The 20,211-nt window shown below is 46.6% G+C and overlaps 1 protein-coding gene across 3 annotated transcripts in view; it reads right to left on the bottom strand.

Annotated features, from left to right (window-relative positions):
- uvrag (UV radiation resistance associated gene) overlaps window positions 1-19,936 on the bottom strand; it is a 368,181-nt gene extending 348,245 nt beyond the window's left edge. For all 3 annotated transcript variants that reach the window (XM_038817639.1, XM_038817640.1, XM_038817641.1), the window contains exon 1: window positions 19,661-19,936. In XM_038817639.1, the coding sequence (XP_038673567.1) occupies window positions 19,661-19,720 (60 nt within the window). In that variant the 5' untranslated portion in view covers window positions 19,721-19,936. The remainder of the gene's footprint in view (window positions 1-19,660) is intronic.
- Window positions 19,937-20,211: the final 275 nt, after the last annotated feature.

Raw genomic sequence — 20,211 nt, 5'->3', positions numbered from 1 at the left:
CTGTGCTATACAGCCCCATTCCTCATGACCTTCCTCGTACAAAACCATGCTGCCCATCACTAACTAGTCCATTTTCCTCTAAATGTTCAGATACCCTGTCCCTCAGTATCTTTTCCAAAAGCTTCCCCATCACTGATGTCAGGCTCACCAGCCTATATATGCTGGATTATCCCTGCTTCCTTCCTTAAAAAAGGGAAAGACATTGGCTATTCTCCAGTCCTCTGGAACCTTGCCTGTGGTCAAATATGAAGATACCTGTTAAAGCCCCAGCTATTTCTCCCCTTGCCTCCCGCAGTATCCTTGGCTGGATCCCATCCGGCCCCAGGGTCTTGTCTACTTTAATGCAATTTGGGACACTCATCACTCCCTCCTTTGATATATTGACATTCACTTTTTTAAATTTAGAGTACCCAATTATTTATTTCCAATTAAGGGGCAATTTATCATGACCTGCACATCTTTGGGTTGAGGGAGTGAAACCCACGCAGGCACGGGGAGAATGTGCAAACTTCAGACAGACAGTGATCCAGAGCCAGGATCATACCCAGATCCTCAGTGTTATAGGCAGCAGTGCTAACCGTTGCGCCACCGTGCCGCCCATGATATATTGACATTCACAACAGCATTCACACAGTTATCGCTGACCTCAACATCCATCATATCCATCTCCCTGGTGAATACCGATACAAAGTACTCCCGACTTCTTGTGGTTCCACACATGACTTCCCTTCATTGTCCTCAAGTGGGCCTATTCTTTCTCTTGCTCCAAATATATGCATAAAATGCCTTGGGATTCTCCTTGACCATGTTTGCTAAAGACATTTCATGGCCCCTCCAAACCCTAATTCCACGTTTGTTACTTCCTACTTTCACTGTACTCGAGGGCTGTCAGTTTTTAGACCTATCATAGGCTTCCTTTTTCCTGAGCTTACAATTTATCTCATCAACCATGGTTCCCAAATCCTGCTATATCTATCCTTCATTGTTGCGGGGACATACCTGTCCTGCACTTCAATCAACTCGCCTTTAAAGCCTCCCACATGTCAGACATGTATTTGCCCTCAAATAGCCTCTCCGAATCCACATTCCCCAGTACTCATCTAATTTGAATGCAATTAAGCACTCTCACCCATGGGACACTCTTGGCCTTATTCATGACTACTCGACATCTTATGGAATTATGTTTGTTTAAGTCCAAAATGCTCCCCCACTGAAACATCAGTCACCTGGCCTGGCTCATTCCCCAAATCTCCTTTTCAGTATCTGATGACGCAACTGCTCCTCTGCAGGCTATTGGGAGGTCTATAGTACATTCCCAACATTGTGATTTCACCCTTCTTATTTCTGATCGCCATCCATAATGCCTCACTACAACATCCCTCCAATGTGTCCTCCCTCAACACAGCTGTGATCTGCTCCCTAATCAGCAATGCTCCTTCCCCACTTTTGTTTCCCCTTCCGTCCCATCTAAAACAATATCCCGGAATGTTAAGCTGCGAGTCCTGAACCTCCTTTAACCATGTCTCCGCAATTGTAATTACATCATAGTTCGACGCAGTAATCCAGGCTCAGTTCATTTGCCTTACCTGTTATACTTGCTTTGAAGCAAACACACTCCAGACCGACAGTCCTGCTGAGCCCTGTGGCTTCCCTCTGCCTGCTCTTACTCTATGCTATGTTTAGCTCAGTCTCACTTTTTCCCCAGTCTCTACACTTACTGGCCTATTCCGGTTCCCACACCCCATGAAATAAATCTAGCACAAAATATAAAAACGATAGCAAAAGATTTTCTAAGTATATAAAAAGAGAGTGGCTAAAAGTAAAGGTTAGTCCTTTAAAGGACGAGACTGGGGAGTTAATAATGGGGAACATAGAAATGGCAGACAATCAATAGTTTGCCTTGGTTTTCAATGTTGGAAGACACTAGCACCATTCCAACAGTCGCAGGTAATGTAGAGGAGGAACTTAAAACAACTGTCATCACAAGAGAATAAGTATGGAGCAAGCTATTGGGATTAAAGGCAGACAAGTCCCCAGGGCCTGATGGCCTACATCTTAGGGTCTTGAAGAAAATGGCAGAGATAGTGGAAGCATTGGCTAAAATTCCCAGGATTCTGGAACGGTTCCAGTGGATTGGAAAAAGTCTAACGCCTCTATTCAAAAAGGGAGGAAGGCAGAAAGTATGAAACTATAGACCAGTTAGTTTAACTTTTGTTGGGGAATTGATGAAATCCATTATTAAAGAAATAGTGACTGGTAATTTGGAATGTCAAAAGACAATTCATCAGAGTCAGCATGGTTTTCCAAAGGTCAATCGTGTTTGACTAATTTGTTAGAATTCCTCAAAGATGTAACAAGCAAAGTGGATAATGGGGGTCCTGTAGATGTGGTGCATCTGGATTTCCAGAAGACATTTGATAAGGGGCACACAAGGTTAATTACATCAGCTAAGATCCCACGAGGTTGGGGGTAATGTATTAAGCTTGGATCAAGGGCTGCCTAACTGATAGAAAGCACAGTGGGGATAAATGGGTATTTTTCTGGTGTGCCAAAGGGCTCAGTCCTCAGACCCCAACTATTACAATCTATATTGTTGACTTGGATGCAGGAAGAGAATGTCCCTCACCCAAATTTGCAGGTGAAACTAAAATAGATGGGAAAGCAAGGTACAATGAGAAGAAAAATGAAGCTTACAAATGGATATGTTAGGTGAATGGCCAAAATTTGGCAGATGAAATTTAATGTGGATAAGTGTGAGGTTATCCATTTTGGTCAGAAAAATGTAAAGAATTTACTGTCTAAATTGTTCAGAGCGTATCGGTGCACAGGGATCTATCTGGTTGTCCTCATGCAAATTATAGAAAGTTAGTACGCAGGTAATAAGGAAGATAAATGGAATTTTGGCATTCATTTCTAATGCAATAGAATATAAAAGGGATGTGCTGTTACAACTGTATAGGACATTGGCGAGACCACATCTGGAGTACTGCGCACAGTTCTGGGCCCTTTACTTGAAGGGTGTAAGGAAGGACATAAATGCATTAAGAGGCAGTTCAGAGAAGGTTCACTAGATTGATTCCAGAGATGAAGGACCTGTCTTATGAAGAGAGATTGAGCAGTTTAGACCTATACTCGCTGGAGTTTAGAAGAACGCGAGGAGATTGAGGTATACAAGATGTTAAAGGGGATTGACAGGGTAGACAGAGTAGATATTCCCTCTTGTTGGACATTCTAGAGGCCATAGTTTTAGGCTAAGGATGGCAGATTTAAAACAGAAATGAGGAATTACTTCACTCAAAAGGGTCGTGAATCTGTTGAATTCTCTACCCCAGAGTGCAGTGGATGCCAGAACACCAAACAAATTTGAGGAGATAGATAGAATTTTAATTACAGGGATGAAGGATTATGGGAAGCAGGCAGGAAGGTGGTCATGAAATCAGCCATGTTTGTATTGAATAGCAGAGCAGGCCAGAGAGGCTGAATTGCCTACACCTGCTCCATGTTCCTAGGTTATGTTCCTACCTTGACTCTTAAGAAAACTACCCAGGAATTTGAACACCTATTAAAATACAAGAATAATGGCAACTTTTCTCATCTCGCCATGCAATTGAAAGTGGCAATCCAACAAACCCCCACGGCACCTTAGCCAAGGCCTTGACACCCTTCCTTAAGAATGGTGCCCTGAAGTTATTACATTATTCCAGCTGAGGTCCATGTGCAATTTTGTACTCTGTGCCTCTCTTTGTAAAGCCAAAAAACAAGAAGCATCAACCCTGCCCTGCCACATCCAAATATTTCTGTACTAAATCCAGTGTCATCTCTGTTGCTGCACCCGCATTAAAATTATACTATACTTGGAAGTAATCAATTAGCAGCAAAAAACACTAAAAAGGCAAATACCTTTTTTGATTATTCATTCATGGGCATCACTGGCTGGGCCTGCTTTTGTTGCCCATACCCAATTGCCCTCGAACAAGCCATTTCAGAGTCTACCACATGTAGGCCAAGCAACGATGGCAGATTACTTTCTCTAAAGGGCATTGGTGAACCAGATGTGTTTCTACAACATCAACAATGGTTTCATGGCCATCTGTGGACTTGCGATTCCATATTTTTATTGAATTCAAATTTTACCATTTTCCATGGTGGGAATCAAACTCGAGTCCCCAAAGAATTACCCTGGATCTCTGGATTACTAGTCCAGTGACAACAACAGTACGTGATCGCCTCCCTATCATTACTGACAATATCAATTTGATTAATTTTAACTTGCAGTAACAAGGATAAATGAACATTCAACAATCAGCTCTGGAAAAAAAAAGCCATTTCAACTTAAGTCAGGAATATAAAAGGATCTCCGTAATTTAGAACATGTAAAAATGTTTCTTGATAAGGTGTCACATTAAAGTGTGCATGGAGTTTGATTGGATTGGATTTATTTATTGTCACATGTACCGAGCTAGTTAGAAGTATTGTTCTGTGTACAGTTCAGACAGAACATTCCGTACAAGGACAAACATAAAATACACAATGTAAATACGTAGACACAGGCATTGGGTGAAGCATGCAGGAGTGTAGCACTTCTCAGTAGAGAAGATGTGTGAAGTGATCAGGTCAGTCCATAAGAGGGCCATTTAGGAGTCTGGTAACAGTGGGGAAGAAGCTGTTTTTAAACCTGTTAGTGCATGTTCTTAAGACTTTTATATCTCCTGAATGATAGAAGTTGGAATTGTAAATAAGCCAGGTGGGAGGGGTCTTTGATTATGCTGCCCGCTTTCCCAAGGCAGTGGCATGTGTAGATAGAGTCAATGGATAGGGAGGCAGGTTGGTGTGGCGGACTGGGCAGTGATCATGACTCGCTGTAGTTTCTTACTGTCTTGGGCCGAGCAGTTGCCATACCAGGCTGTGATGCAGCCAGATAGGATGCTTTCTATGGTGCATCTGTAAAAGTTGCTAAGAGTCAATGTGAACACGCCAAATTTCCTGAGAAGGTATAGGCACTGTTGTGCTTTCCTGGTTGTAGCGCCGACATGGGTAGACCAGGACAGATTGTTGGTGATGTGCACACCTAGGAATTTGAAGCTGTCAACCATCTCCACCTCAGCCCCGTTAATGCTGACAGTGGTGTGTACGATACATTGCTTCCTGAAGTAAATGACCAGATCCTTACTCTTGCTGACATTGAGGGAGAGACTGTTGTCATTACACCACTCCACTCGGTTCTCTATCTCCCTGCTGTATTCCGATTCATCGTTGTTCGAGATCCGACCCACTACGGTCGTGTTATCAGCAAACTTGTAGATGGAGTTGGAGCCACATTTGGCCACACAATTATGTGTGTATATATAGGGAGTATAATAGGGGGCCAAGTACGCAGCCTTGCGGGACCCCGGTATTGAGGACGATCGTGGAGGAGGTGTTGTCGTTTATCCTTAATGATTATGGTCTATGGGTCAGAAAGTCGAGGATCCAGTTGCAGAGTGAGGAGCCAACTCCTAGGTTTTGGAACTTTCATATGACCTTGGATGGGGTTATGATGTTGAAGGCAGAGCTATAGTCAATAAGTAGGAGTCTGATACAGGAGTCCTTGGTGTCGAGATGCGCCAGGGATGAGTGTAGGACTAGGGAGATGGCGGCTGCTGTGGACGAGTTGTGGCAGTATGCGAATTGCAGTGGATCTAGGCATTCTGGGAGTATAAAGTTAATGTGTCACATGACCAACTTCTCGAAGCACTTCATTACGATGTCAAGGCCACCGGACAATATTCGTTGAGGCATGTTGCTTGTGGTATGGTGGTGGTTTTCTTGAAGTAGGTGGGGAGCTCAGAATGGAGCAGGGAGAGGTTGAAGATGCCCATGAACACACCTGCCAGCAGGTCCGCGCAGGATCTGAGTGCACGACCAGGGACTTCGTCAGGAATCATCACCTTCAGAGGGTTCACTTTCAAGAAGATTGATCTGACTTCAGAAGCTGTGACAGTGGATATGGGTGCCCGGGCTGCTGTGATAGCGGTTTGATGGTTTCCTGCTTGAACCGAGCATAGAATGCATCGAGTTCATCGGGAGACAATATAATAGAATGGATAGAGGATTAGTTAATGGATAGGAAGCAAGAATCGATATAAACAGAATATTTTTAAGGTGGCAGGTAGTAAATAGTGGAGGGACAGAAGGATCAGTATTGGGGCCTCAGGTATTTCTAATCTATATTAATAATTTAGATGAGGAGACAGTTACGTTAGTTTTCTAATGATATAAAGCTAGGTGGAAAGGTAAGCTGTGGGGAGAACAGAGGCTGCAAAGAGACAGACAGGTTTAAAGTGACAGATGGAGTGCAATATAGGGAGTATGAAATAATTCACTTTGATCGAGAGAATAGATTATTTTTTAATAAAGGCGAGAAACATGTACACGTTGACTTGGCTGTGCTCGTACAAGGAACAGAGTAAGTTAGCACAGCTACAACAAAGCAACTGGGGAGGCAAATGGCATGATGGCCTTTATTGGCATGGGATTGGAGTAATGGAACATTGAAGTTTTGCTGCAGTTATACAAGTTTTTGGCGAGACCACGTGTAAAATACCGTGTGCAGTTTTGGTCTCCACATTTAAGATATACTTGCATTGGAGGCTGTACAGCGAAGGTTCATTTTATTGGTCCCTGGGAGAGCCTGAGGAAATGGGATCTATTTTGTTTGGAGCTGACAAGAGACAATCACATTGAAACAGTAAAATGTTCTGAAGGGGTTTGATACGATAGGTGCTGGGGCAGTCCACAATCTCAGGATGAGAAGCCAATCGTCTTGGACTGAGGAGGAGAAATTACTTCACTGCGAGCGTTGTAAATCTTTAGACTTCTCTACTCCAGCGGGTTGTGGATGGTCCCTTGTTTAAACACTGGGATGGGCAGATTTTTGTTATCTCAGGGAACAAAGGGATATGGGGGAAAAGGACAGGAAAGCCCATGATTGTATTAAATGATGGAACAGGTTCAACAGGCCATACGAACTGCTTCTTTATCTTTTAGTTGCGTTTGTGATACATATTGTCTGGGAAGTGCAATATAATGCCTATTTCCATCGCTGCTGCTATATCCCACAATCATGAAGGTTTTGGCGAGTTGCTGCAGTACGTTCTGCAGTTAGCACAATCTGCAGCCTCCAGTAGGGGAGCGATTTTTTTTGACAAGGTGGTGGATGGTAGTGTCAATCCTGTGGTTGCTTTGTCCGAGACGCTGTCAAGCTTCCAATGTTGTTGGAACCTCCCTCATCCAGATACGTGGTAAGCCATCGCGCTCTTGTGTGTGTCTTGTAAATGATGCACAAGCTTTTGACCACCAGGCAGCAAGTTACTAGCCAGAAAATTCTGACTCTTCCCTATTCTTGTAATTTATGGATCTGGCCCAGTTAAGTGCCCGGTCAATGTTAAACCACAGGATGATGTGCTGGGGAATTCAATAATGGTAAAATATCATGAGAGTTGGTTACATTATTTGAGAGATGGTCAATGCCTGGCATTTGTGTGGTGCACATTTTACTTGCCAATTATTAGCCTTTAGGACATTAAGAAAATACTAAAATCATTGTTCCCTGAAAGCCTAATTCAGGCCCCGAAAGCCCAATTCAACCAAGCACGGTCAGCCTTCCACCTGAACCAAAAGGCCAGGGAAGAACTTCTCATATCAAGCTATGTGGCCGAAAGACCCAATGCCAAATTATCTTGGCATCACTCTTAATCCAACATTAACATAGCAACAACACCTGCAGAAGACCAAAGACTAGGTAAATAGGAGTGAAATAGTGAAAGTTTTTCCTCACTGGATGTTGAGAAGAATAAGGGGGGCAGGTCATTTTGGACTGAGATGAGAAGAAACCTCCCCTCAAGGGGCAGTGAATCTGTCGAATTCTTTACCACTGGCACTGAGGACCTGGGTCTGATCCCTGCCAGGGTCATTGTCTGTATGGAGTTCACATTCTCTCCATGTCTGCATGGGTTTCACCCCAACAACCCAAAGATGTGCAGGCTAGGTGGATTGGCCATGCTAAATTACTCCTTAATTTAAAAAAAATATTGCTCCTGTGCACATCTCATGAATGGAAAATGTTTCTTTCTGTCTGGAGAATATCTAAGTTAACAGGCACTGCAACAATTCCCCAACAAGTTGTTTAATTCAAAATTCTAAAGCTTCAGAAGCAAACTTCAGCAACCACCACACAGGAAAGGAGCAGAGAAAATACTAGTTATGCTTTTTCAAAATCTGCTGTCCTAGTGTACTCAGATCTGTCCTGCAAAAATGCATATCTAACATATTTACTTCAGAATTAAATGACCCCCATTTAGCTGAAAATTAATATCTGGCCAAAACGACATGCATAACAGAATTAAAACTGATTCATAGTACAGAGACTTTATCTTGACTTTTGCAGCCTGCCCCACCCCCAAAACACTGTCACACATAATTTAGATTCTGGAGACCAACAGGCTAGTCTATGTTGTGTGGTTTCTTATATAATAGCATAACGATAAGTAAAGCATGATCACCCAAATTTGAACAGCTTTTTCCATTACTAAAATCACAGAGAAAGGAAATTTGGCATAATTGGTCCATAACAGTGTTTGTGCACCACATGAGGCTTCCTCAACAATATCTAACTTTTCCCAGGCAGTCCATCAGGACATTGAAAAGATTTGCTTCCATTCCAGTTCGATGAACTCAAAGCATGAATCTGTAGACTCTGCCATATGCATGGCAGGAGCTGCTTAATGGATGGATGGATCACATGGAGGTTTGTTCACTCCTTCAACATGAAGTGCTGAGTGTTCAGTGCCTTCCTGGATGAGGCACTCTCCATTTGGTCAGTCACAAGCCAAGGACTCCCATGAGTTTGACCTCTTCAAGGAAATAGAGTTATTTGAACACACAGAACATACAGTGCAGAAGGAGGCCATTCGGCCCATCAAGTCTGCACCGACCCACTTGAGCCCTCATTTCCACAATATCCCAATAACCCCATCTAACCGTTTTTTGGTCACTAAGGGCAATTTATCATGGCCAATCCACCTAACCTGCGCGTCTTGGACTGTGGGAGGAAATCGGAGCACCCGGAGGAAACCCACACAGACACGGGGAGAACATGCAGATTTGGCACAGGCAGTGACCGAACGGGGAATCAAATCTGGGACCCTGGGCTTTGAAGCCACAGTGCTATCCACTTGTGCTACCGTGCTGCCCAATAGAGTTCAACATTATGACCATATTGTTCTATTCCTTCCCTGCGCAAAAAATATTATTGACCTGCTTATATTTATTGCTCCTAGTTAATTTTCCCCACACAAAGCAAAACCTGGCATAGTTTTTCAGCAACATTAGAGTACTGGAGCAATTCCATCAGCAACTGCTTCTCAGCATTTTCTGGGTTCAATTGAACAATCAACAGTGTCCTTTTTGAAGCTAACTCCACAAGTATTCAGGAAAACTGGTGCAAATATCCACTGAGGTCCTGGGTACGATCACTGTCCGTGTGGAGTTTGTACATTCTCCCAGTGTTTGCGTGAGTCTCACCCCCACAACCCAAAGATGTGCAGGGTAGGTGGATTGGCCACGATTAATTGCCCCTTAATTGGAAAAAAGAAATAATTGGGTACTCAAATTATAAAAAAAAGGAAAATATAAAACTGGTGCAAAAATCAACTTCAATGGACTGAACACTGTCCAGATGGCTGAAATGTTACTACCCCCTCCAGGTCTTGTTTTCTCAACTCTCAAATGACCAACGTTCTAAGGAGGGACAAAGAAAACGCTTCAAACATACTGACATTACTAGGAGGAACTTGCTACCAATTTCAAAATGGTAATAATTGCATGGTGGCACAGTGGTTAGCACTCCTGCCACACAGTACCAGGGACACAGGTTCAACTCCAGTCTTAGGTGACTGTCTGTGTGGGTTTCTCCCAGTTTCTGTGTGGGTTTCCACCGGGTGCTCTCAGTCCAACGGTGTGCAGATTAGGTTGATTGTCCATGCTAAATTGCCCCTTAGTATCCAAAGGTTGGGTGAGATTTCAGCGATGTGGGGGGGGAGTGAGCCGAGGTAGGGTGCTCTTTCAGAGGGCGCAGACTCAATGTGCCAAATGGAGTCCTTCTGCACTGTAGGGATTCTATGCTTGATCAAGCTGCATCATGTTTAGATTCCAAACACCTCAACAGTAGCAGAAATGGAAGCAAATCCTGCACTCCATATACCACAACCTCGTGTCCAAAAGATCAGTGCATCAGGAATTGTCTAGTCACTACATGCGGACTGATGTCAGGAACAGTCAATGACAGCAATGGGTACTCTGCCAATTAAATAATGTTGCTACTATATTGTTCAGGTTTTCAAGAGGTTAGAATCTCTGACAGTCCAAGGGTAAATTTGCCAGTAAAATTGCAACATTTTCCTTGCAGCGAGCATGGAAGAGAGTTAGCTGCCTGCTGCAATTTCCTCCTCCATTATCAGAACCTCTTCACTTGAGTTGAAAAAGAACTTGCTTTGGCTGGCAACAATATCTGTAGCATTAAATATGATTAGATTAACAACTCAAGTCTAGGAAAATACCTTAATGGTTTCTGCCTCAAACCAGTCCCCACTGCATACAGTGGTTGTCATGTCAACACAATTTGACATTTATACGCACTGAATCGTGTAACCAATTTTTTAAAAAGCTATTCTTTTATCATCTGGGGCTCAACAATGACCAAGGGCTTCGCCAGTTTTCAAACTCATGAAGGCTCATGTTGTTATGAATCCCAGTGAAGCCAAAATCTGGTTATCTATCCATCATTAATATTCTGAACACCATGCCATTTTATACCTGTTGCGTATGACAGAGATTATGATGCAAAGGCTATGGCATAATGCTGGATTAGGTATTAAGGGCAAATGATGCAAGGTCAAAACACAAAGACATTCTGAAAAATAACATGCGCTCTTAAATATTAAATGTAAACTTATTTCAAGGGCAGATTTAGCCTCACCATATTTTGAGACCAGACATCTATGCTGCAGTTCAAATCAGTCCAGGTGCCCATTTTGGTTACAGGACAGCTGTTTTGATGTTTAGTAGAGATTAGAACAGATAGTTATCTCTTGCTTTCACAAATGAAGGGGCAAACTTGCACTTTGACCGTCTCACTTAACTGTTAAAAGTGCAAACGCCTGCCTGAAGTTCTTACCACTTGTCAGACTTAAGAGGTAGCTGTGGAGACTTTGGGCAGCTCCAACTGTACAATATTTGTTATAATGGTTTAAGTTCCATTTGTTTTGGCTGTTTTATTTACATTGCAAAGAGAGATGTTGATTATGCTCACCTTCAACAAAATCAGCTTCAAAAAAGTCTGTACCATACTAAATTGGACTGAGCAAAAAGGTCAATGCATTTAATACGGTTTAAGCAGCATTTTTGTAACTGACACCCAGAACAATGGCATGGCAATTGATTAGCACCATTTACTACACATTTCCAGCTCTTCGGAATAGGCAAGGGCACTTTAATGACTCGGTCCAGAATTCCTACACAGAAGGAAGCCATTCAGAACATTGAGTCTGCACCAACCCTATGAAACAGCACTCTACCTTTGTCCACTCTCCCTCCATGTCCCCGTACCCACCTAGCCTGCACAGCTTCGGAGCCCCTGGAGGAAACTCACACAGACACAGGAAGAGAGTGCAAACTCCACACAGACAGTGATGAACTTGGGTCACTGGCTCTGTGAGGAAACAGTGCTAACAACTGTGCCACCATGCTGCCCAGATTATTTTGTGACTCAACACTAACAGCAATGTGTTGACTCTTAACTACCTGCTGCCCGTGCAGTGCGGGTCCTACAGGCCTATCTCGCTTCTGAACGTGGATGCCAAGTTGCTGGCAAAGATCCTGGCAGCTAGAATAGAGGATTGTGTGCCAGGGGTAATCCATGAGGACCAGACGGGGTTCGTGAAGGGGCGGCAGCTCAACACGAACGTGCGGAGATTGCTGAATGTAATTATGATGCCGGCAGTGGAGGGGGAGGCTGAGATAGTGGTAGCGCTGGACGCGGAGAAGGCATTCGATAGGGTGGAGTGGGAGTATCTGTGGGAGACGTTGGAACGGTTTGGGTTTGGGAAAGGGTTTATTAAGTGGGTGAAGTTGCTCTACTCGGCCCCGACGGCGAGTGTAGTGACAAACGGGAGGAGGTCGGAGTATTTCGGGCTCCACCGAGGGACCAGGCAGGGATGTCCCCTATCCCCCCTACTTTTCGCACTGGCGATTGAACCGTTGGCGATGGCACTGAGGGGTTCAGGGGGGTGGAGAGGACTGACTAGGGGAGGGGAGGAACATAGAGTATCGCTGTATGCGGATGATCTACTGCTGTACGTGGCAGACCCAGAAGGGGGAATGCCGGAGATAATGGAACTATTAGCAGAGTTTGGGGACTTTTCGGGGTACAAACTAAATTTGGGCAAAAGCGAGGTTTTTGTGATACACCCGGGGGACCAGGGAGAGGGTATTGGGAGACTCCCCTTCAAGCGAGCAGGAAAGAGCTTTAGGTACTTAGGGGTGCAGGTGGCAAGGAACTGGGGGACCCTCCACAAGTTGAACTTTTCCAGGCTGGTGGAACAGATGGAGGAGGAATTAAAGAGGTGGGACATGGTACCGTTGTCGCTGGCGGGGAGGGTGCAGTCAATCAAAATGACGGTCCTCCCAAGGTTCTTGTTTTTATTTCAGTGCTTGCCCATCTTCCTCCCTAGGGCCTTCTTCAAAAAGGTGACGAGTAGCATCATGAGCTACGTGTGGGCGCATGGCACCCCAAGGGTGAGGAGGGTCTTTTTGGAGCGGAGTAGGGACAGTGGAGGGCTGGCACTACCCAATCTTTCGGGGTACTACTGGGCGGCAAATGTGTCAATGGTGCGCAAGTGGATGATGGAAGGGGAGGGGGCAGCTTGGAAACAAATGGAGAGGGCGTCCTGTGGCAACACAAGCCTGGGGGCCCTAGTAACGGCACCATGGCCGCTCCCCCCCACGAGGTACACCACGAGCCCGGTGGTGGCGGCCACCCTCAAGATATGGGGGCAGTGGAGGCGACATAGGGGGGAAATGGGAGGTCTGTTGGCGGCGCCAATAAGAGGGAACCATAGATTCATCCCGGGGAACATCGACGGGGGATTTCAGAGCTGGTACAGGGTGGGCATACGGCAGCTGAAGGACCTGTTTATAGAGGGGAGGTTTGCGAGCCTGGGAGGGCTGGAGGAGAAGTTTGAGCTCCCCCCGGGAAACATGTTCAGATATTTACAAGTGAAGGCATTTGCTAGGCGGCAGGTGGAGGGGTTTCCCCTGCTCCCCAGTAAGGGGGCGAGTGATAGGGTGCTCTCGGGGGTCTGGGTCGGAGGGGGGAAGATATCAGACATCTACAAGATAATGCAGGAGGCGGAAGAAGCATCAGGGGAGGAGCTGAAAGCCAAGTGGGAAGGGGGAGCTGGGAGAGCAGATAGAAGACGGGACGTGGGCGGATGCACTGGAGAAGGTCAATTCTTCCTCCTCGTGTGCGAGGCTGAGCCTCATTCAATTTAAGGTGCTGCATAGAGCTCACATGACGGGGACAAGGATGAGCCGGTTCTTTGGGGGTGAGGACAGGTGTGTCAGATGTCTGGGATGCCCAGCGAACCATGTGCATATGTTCTGGGCATGTCCGGTGCTGGAAGGGTTCTGGAAGGGGGTGGCAAGGACGGTGTCGAAGGTGGTGGGGTCCAGGGTCAAACCAGGATGGGGGCTTGCGATCTTTGGGGTCGGGGTAGAACCGGGGGTACAGGAGGCTAGGGAGGCCGGAATACTGGCCTTTGCGTCCCTAGTGGCTCGACGAAGGATATTAATTCAATGGAAGGACGCGAGGCCTCCAAGCGTTGAAACTTGGATTAACGATATGGCTAGCTATATTCAGCTAGAAAGGATCAAATTTGCCCTGAGAGGGTCGGGTACAGGGATTCTCCAGGCCGGGGTGGCAACCTTCCTTGACTTTTTAGATCAGAGATAGACGTTCGGGGTCGTGGCAGCAGCAACCCGGGGGGGAGGGGGGGGGGGGGGGGAGGGGGAGGGGGGGGGCAGCAAGGGTAGTGGGGGGACATGCACGACTGTAACGCGGGCAAGTCTGCTCGCTGCTCATGTCTGAAACTGTAGGCTGCCTTGTTTGTTAAGGTTGCCTGGGGGGGGGGGGGGGGGGGGGGGGGGGGGGGGGGGGGACTGGTGCGCGCGAGGGGGGGGGGGGGGGAGGGACATTTGCCTAGAGGGTTGTGTTGTAAATAATTTAAAAATTAGTAGGGGTAAATGTTTGTATGGAAAAACTCTTTCAATAAAAATTATTTTTAAAAAAAAACTACCTGCTGCCTAGGAACCCACTTAGTTCAAAGGCAATTAGGGATGGGCAACAAATGTCAACAATGGCGGATTTCCTTCTCCTTCCCTAAAAGCATTAGTTAAAGAGATTTTTTTTACAACAATTATTGACATGGTCATCATTCGTCTAGTTTTCAATTCCAACTGTTGCCGTGGCGGGATTTGACTCGGTTCCCAATCATCAGCCTGGGCCTTTGGATTACTCGTCATTATTGCTGTGCCATTAACACCCCACAATTAAGTGGTGGGAACTGTGCTAAAAATGAATTTCAGCACAAATAGTAGATTTTGTGATATCAATCCCAGTTTAAATCCCTTTCAGCTTTCATTGCCTGTCTGCTGTTTCCTCCCCACTTATGTTTGATCTTCTCCAACAGTTTGCTGATTATTAAGTCCTAGCCTGTGTCAAATCTTACGAGATTATGCTTTATAACAAACATTCAGATGGTCCGAAAACCAATTATAGTTTCAGACCTGGCTACAGTCTTCCTTGTCCATTACAGCTATTTTCATTCCAATCAACTTCACTCAAAACTAAAGATGCTTCCAAATCATGAGCATGAACACTGATTTTGCACTTCTAGCACAGAAGAAAAAGACTTCAGGCAATTCCCTCTACCTCTTCAGCAGGACCCCTCATTTTTGGAACATTCCTCTATTTTAATAACAAAATCTGCCACAAAGAAAATCTATTCTACCCATCAAGCCCATGCAGTAAATTCCTGCAAGGGATTTCCCTCCCTTGATATCTTTCAGTGCCCTACCTTGGGTAACAGGAACCACAATGCTTAAATTAATGTCACAACAGCTCCAGATCCCAAATCAACTCCCTTCACGATCAGGAGCTGCTTTCCCATTTTGTGGGAGAGAAGAAGGTTCTTAAAATTTCTAACCATGGTCAAAGGTTTGTAAAGGCTGTGCTTGGTTCTCTGCTTAGATCCCAAGTTTGTGTGCTCCCTCCTTATCTTAAGCTTTGATTGATGGTGTCATGTTTCTGCTCAGCATGTTCTGAAGATAGAAATTGAATGACTTAAGCCCTGAAGTGAAGGATTCTTCTAATCACCTACATGCCCTGCTTTATTACAATGCAGAAATCAAGGCTCATAACTGCATCCTCTCCTCCAAATCACTATTACTCAGAATTTGCAATCAGGCAGCATTTAGCTGCTTGCTCTTTTCTTCTTATAATTTATATATATGTTTACAACCAAATTTCAGTCCTAAGCAAAGGTCTATCTGTTCACAACCGTAAAGCATCAGACAGGATGGGCACAGCACATCACCCCACAGCACATTCATAAATGACAACATTAGCTGGTAACATCCAACTAACCACCAGAGGTAGGGTTGCACAGGTGAAATAAATCATTTTAAGGCCATTAGGGGAGGACAGTTGAATAATCTAAATGCCCAGACACTTTCTATTTTCTTAAATATCTATGGAAGCTCTAAGAGCGGTACCTTGGCACAGTGGTTAGCACTGCTGCCTCACGGCGCCAAGGTCACAGGTTCGATCCTGGGCTCTGGGTCACTGTCCGTATGGAGTTTGGACATTCTCTCCATATTTGCGTGGGTTCCGCCCCACAACCTAACGATGTGCAGGGTAGGTGGATTGGCCACTAAATTGAAAAAATGAATTGGGCACTCTAAAATAAAAAAATAAATAAAAAGCAGCTCTTGCTATTCCTCTTTATATTTCTAGCTATCTTGTTCTCATACTCAAAATTTTCTATCCTTATTTTTTGTCATTGTTAACTGTTCTTTATATTCTGTCCAATCTTCCCTGTCTTTGCACAATCATGTTTTTTCTTTAAGTTTGATACAGTTTCACCTTTTTAAGTGAACCACGGATGGTGGGTTCAAGATGGCCCTCTCTGAATTTTTCCCCCTCATTGGAATGTATCTATTCTGTCTATTCTGAAATACTCCTTTAATGTCTGCCACTACATCTCCCACTGACCTATCGCTTAATCTCTTCTGCAAATATATTGCATCGATACGACATTGAACCGCTCAGACTATAGCCAATGTAAAGCAGACAGCTGACAAAGTAACACCCTAATTATTTCATAAACACGAGACCAACATGCTAGCAGACAGAGACACGTATTTCCAAGCTGAGCAATTGCAAAGGCAATGAATAATCTGTAAAACAATGCATATCAAAGAGCAACACAAGAAATAACATGAAATGTTAGAAATACTCTCTAACATGTGGCAATCAGCTCTCATGAAAGGTAATTCGCCTGAAACATCATTTCTGAATACCTCCTCACAGATGCTGCCTGACCTGCTGGGTATTGCCAGCATTTTCTATTTTTATGTCAAATTTCTAGCATCCACAATATTTTGCTTTTGTTGTGGAAACATGCACAACATCCCCATTACATTCTCCTGAGAAACTGGGGAAAGAGGAAAAGAACTGAAAACATACAGTTTGGAAAAGGCAATCAGAAAACACAATTTTGGGGGGCTCAAAATAGTGGTGAACAATTGAACTGAGTCCAAGTACACAAAATAGGGTAGCTGCCAGTTCTATGTAATGATGTAATGCTTGCTCCTCTAAACATTTATTGATACACTCACTGGTCAGTATCTTGTGTAATTGGCACATGAGCAAAATAAAATGAGCAAAGCCAATATGAACTAAATAGTACAATTCTAAACCATGTGTAAGAATAGAGAGCTGGGGTATCAGTATACAAATCGTGGGAGAGGTGGGAGGACAAGTTGAGAAAGCTGTTAAAAAGCATGTGGGATCCTTGTCTTTTTTCAAAATAAAATAGCGTCAAACAAGGAAGTCCTACTAATCCTTTATCAAACACAGATTAGGCCTCAGCTGGAGTATTGTGCTCCATTCTGAGCAGCACACGTTAAAAAGGGTGCCCAGTTCATATCACAATGACCTCGAATGGAGAGACTACTACTAATTATGTACAGGTCCTGAGGAGAGAATGCCAAATAGAATTGACAAGGAGGGAATTCAGTTAAGTGGTGAGAATTGAGAAACTAGGATTGTTCGCCTTGCAACAGACATTTTTTGATCTGATAGAAGCGTTCTAAGACATCAGTGAATTTGATGAGTAAATATGGAGCAACTATTTGCACTGGCAGACGATCAAAAGCCCAAGGAACACAGATTAAAGGTGTATTGCAAAAAAAGAGGTAACGCAATTTTTTTTCCAAAACAGCATACTACGATTTGAAATGCACTTGAAAGGCAGTGAAAGCAAATCCAACAATATTAAAAAGGAAACCGCATAAAGACTTGAAGACAAACAGAAATACGTAAATGTCGCCCCAGTTCCAGAGGACCATATTGCTCTCCCCAGCAGTACGGGAATTGAACCAACGCTGTTGACGCGCCCTGCGTCACAAACTGTCCAGCCAACTCAGCTAACCAATCACCCTAAAACACGAAAGAAAATACAGGGCGACAGAGGAAGAGCAGCGGTCAATTTATCAGACACGATGGGCAGAATGGCTTCCTCCTTTAAGGAACCGGAGTCCCCGAGTGCATCCCATTCTCCAACCAACATTCAGTTGAGTATGGATGAGTAATAATTCATCTGGAGAATGCAGCCAGACTCGAGAGCAGGCACCACAAATGGCTCAGCTGTACCAGGAAATCTTGAAGTCAAGATAATTCAATAGGGGAATAAATGGGTACTTTGTGGTCACTGACACAAATCACGGATGGTGCAACGTCTCCCTTTTACATTTTGTGCCAGGTTCAAGGATATCACTGTGCAGCTGCAGGGCACCCCGAGTGGGGATGAACAGCGAGCAGTTGTGGTCCACATCTGCACCGGTGACGTAGATAGAAAGAGGGATGTGGTCCTGCAGTCTGAATTTAGGGAACCAGGCAGAAACTAAACAGGCTCGACCTCAAAAGTAGTAATCTCTGAATTAGTCTAAAGTGCCATGCACAAGTGAGCATGAAATAGCACGATTACACAGGTAAATGCATGGATAGGAAGATAGTGCAAAAGAGATGGCTTGATTCTCAGGACCCATTCTGGGGGAGATAGGACATGTACAAGCTGACAGCATGCACTCGAACAGAGCCTGAATAGAGCACTTGGGGATGTTTGCTCGCGCCATTCCTTCCCCTCTCTCCCCCCCTTGTCCCCCCTCTCTCTCTCCCCCCCTTGTCCCCCTCTCTCTCTCCCCCCTTGTCCCCCTCTCTCTCTCCCCCCCTTGTCCCCCGCTCTCTCTCTCCCCCCCTTGTCCCCCTCTCTCTCCCCCCCCTTGTCCCCCTCTCTCTCCCCCCCTCTCTCTCCCCCCCTCTCTCTCCCCCCCCTTGTCCCCCTCTCTCTCCCCCCCCCTGTCCCCTCTCTCCCCCCCCCCCTTGTCCCCCTCTCTCTCCCCCCCCTTGTCCCCCTCTCTCTCCCCCCCCCTTGTCCCCCTCTCTCTCCCCCCCCCTTGTCCCCCTCTCTCCCCCCCCCTTGTCCCCCTCCTCTCTCCCCCCCTTGTCCCCTCTCTCTCCTCCCCCCCTTGTCCCCCTCTCTCCGTCCCCCCCCCTTGTCCCCCTCTCTCTCCCCCCCCTTGTCCCCCCTCTCTCTCCCCCCCCTTGTCCCCCTCTCTCTCCCCCCCTTGTCCCCCTCTCTCTCCGCCCCCCCTTGTCCCCTCTCTCTCCCCCCCTTGTCCCCTCTCTCCCCCCCCTTGTCCCCCTTCCTCTTTCCCCATCCCTCCCCCCCTTCCTCTTTCCCCCTCTCTCCCCCCTTCCTCTTTCCCCATCCCTCCCCCCTTCCTCTTTCCCCATCCCTCCCCCCCCTTCCTCTTTCCCCATCCCTCCCCCCCTTCCTCTTTCCCCATCCCTCCCCCCTTCCTCTTTCCCCATCCCTCCCCCCCTTCCTCTTTCCCCATCCCTCCCCCCTTCCTCTTTCCCCATCCCTCCCCCCTTCCTCTTTCCCCATCCCTCCCCCCCTTCCCTCTTCCCCATCCCTCCCCCCCTTCCTCTTTCCCCATCCCTCCCCCCCCTTCCCTCTTTCCCCCATCCCTCCCCCCCTTCCTCTTTCCCCATCCCTCCCCCCTTCTCCTCACCCTCCTCTCCTCACCCCCCTCCTCACCCCCCTCCTCACCCCCCTCCTCACTCCTCCCCACACCCCCTCACTCCTCCCCACACCCCCTCACCACCCCACCCCCTTCTCCCCTCACTCCTCCCCACCCCTCACTCCTCCCCACCCCTCCTCACTCTCCTCACCCTCCACTCTCCTCCCCTCACCCTCCCCAGCCCGGGGCCGGGTCTTACCTGTTGGGAGGTTAACTCGACGTGCACGGCCCGGGATGAGCTGACATTCCTGGCGTTCATCGCCGTACCCGCTTCCCGGAGGCGCCGACCCAACCGACTTTCTGAGCGGGGGGGGCTCGAGTGCACAGGCCTGGGAACTCTGAGCCGGGATGAGCCAGCGACCGCCTCTACTCAGCACTTTGCCCCTCCACCGCTTCCCGGCCACAACAACAACAACAAGAACCGCCAGCAGGAGAAGCAGCGCCGCCTCCCCCTCCGCCGATCCTGCCGCGTATTCCCATTGGCCGGGCCGCTCCAGAACGCACGTGGGGGCGGCGCCAGTGGGCAGCGGCCGGTCGCGGATTGGTCAGCGGGTCCGGCAGCTGTCAATCACCCCCGCCGGCACGCGCCCCGGCAGTTGGTTGGGGGATGGTCAGCTGACCAAGGCGCCCAGGCGACACTGCGCCTGCGCAACGGCGGGGAAGGGGGCGGGGCCGGGGCCGGGGCGGGGCCAGAGAGGACAAAGGTCAGAGTTCAGGCTGACCCACTAAGGGAGCACAGTGACAGCTGAC

This window comes from Scyliorhinus canicula, chromosome 14, assembly GCF_902713615.1.
Source record: "Scyliorhinus canicula chromosome 14, sScyCan1.1, whole genome shotgun sequence".
In the NCBI taxonomy this organism is placed as follows: domain Eukaryota; kingdom Metazoa; phylum Chordata; class Chondrichthyes; order Carcharhiniformes; family Scyliorhinidae; genus Scyliorhinus; species Scyliorhinus canicula.
Note: the sequence above shows the minus strand (reverse complement) of the source record. Positions and strands in the feature narration are given on the sequence as shown.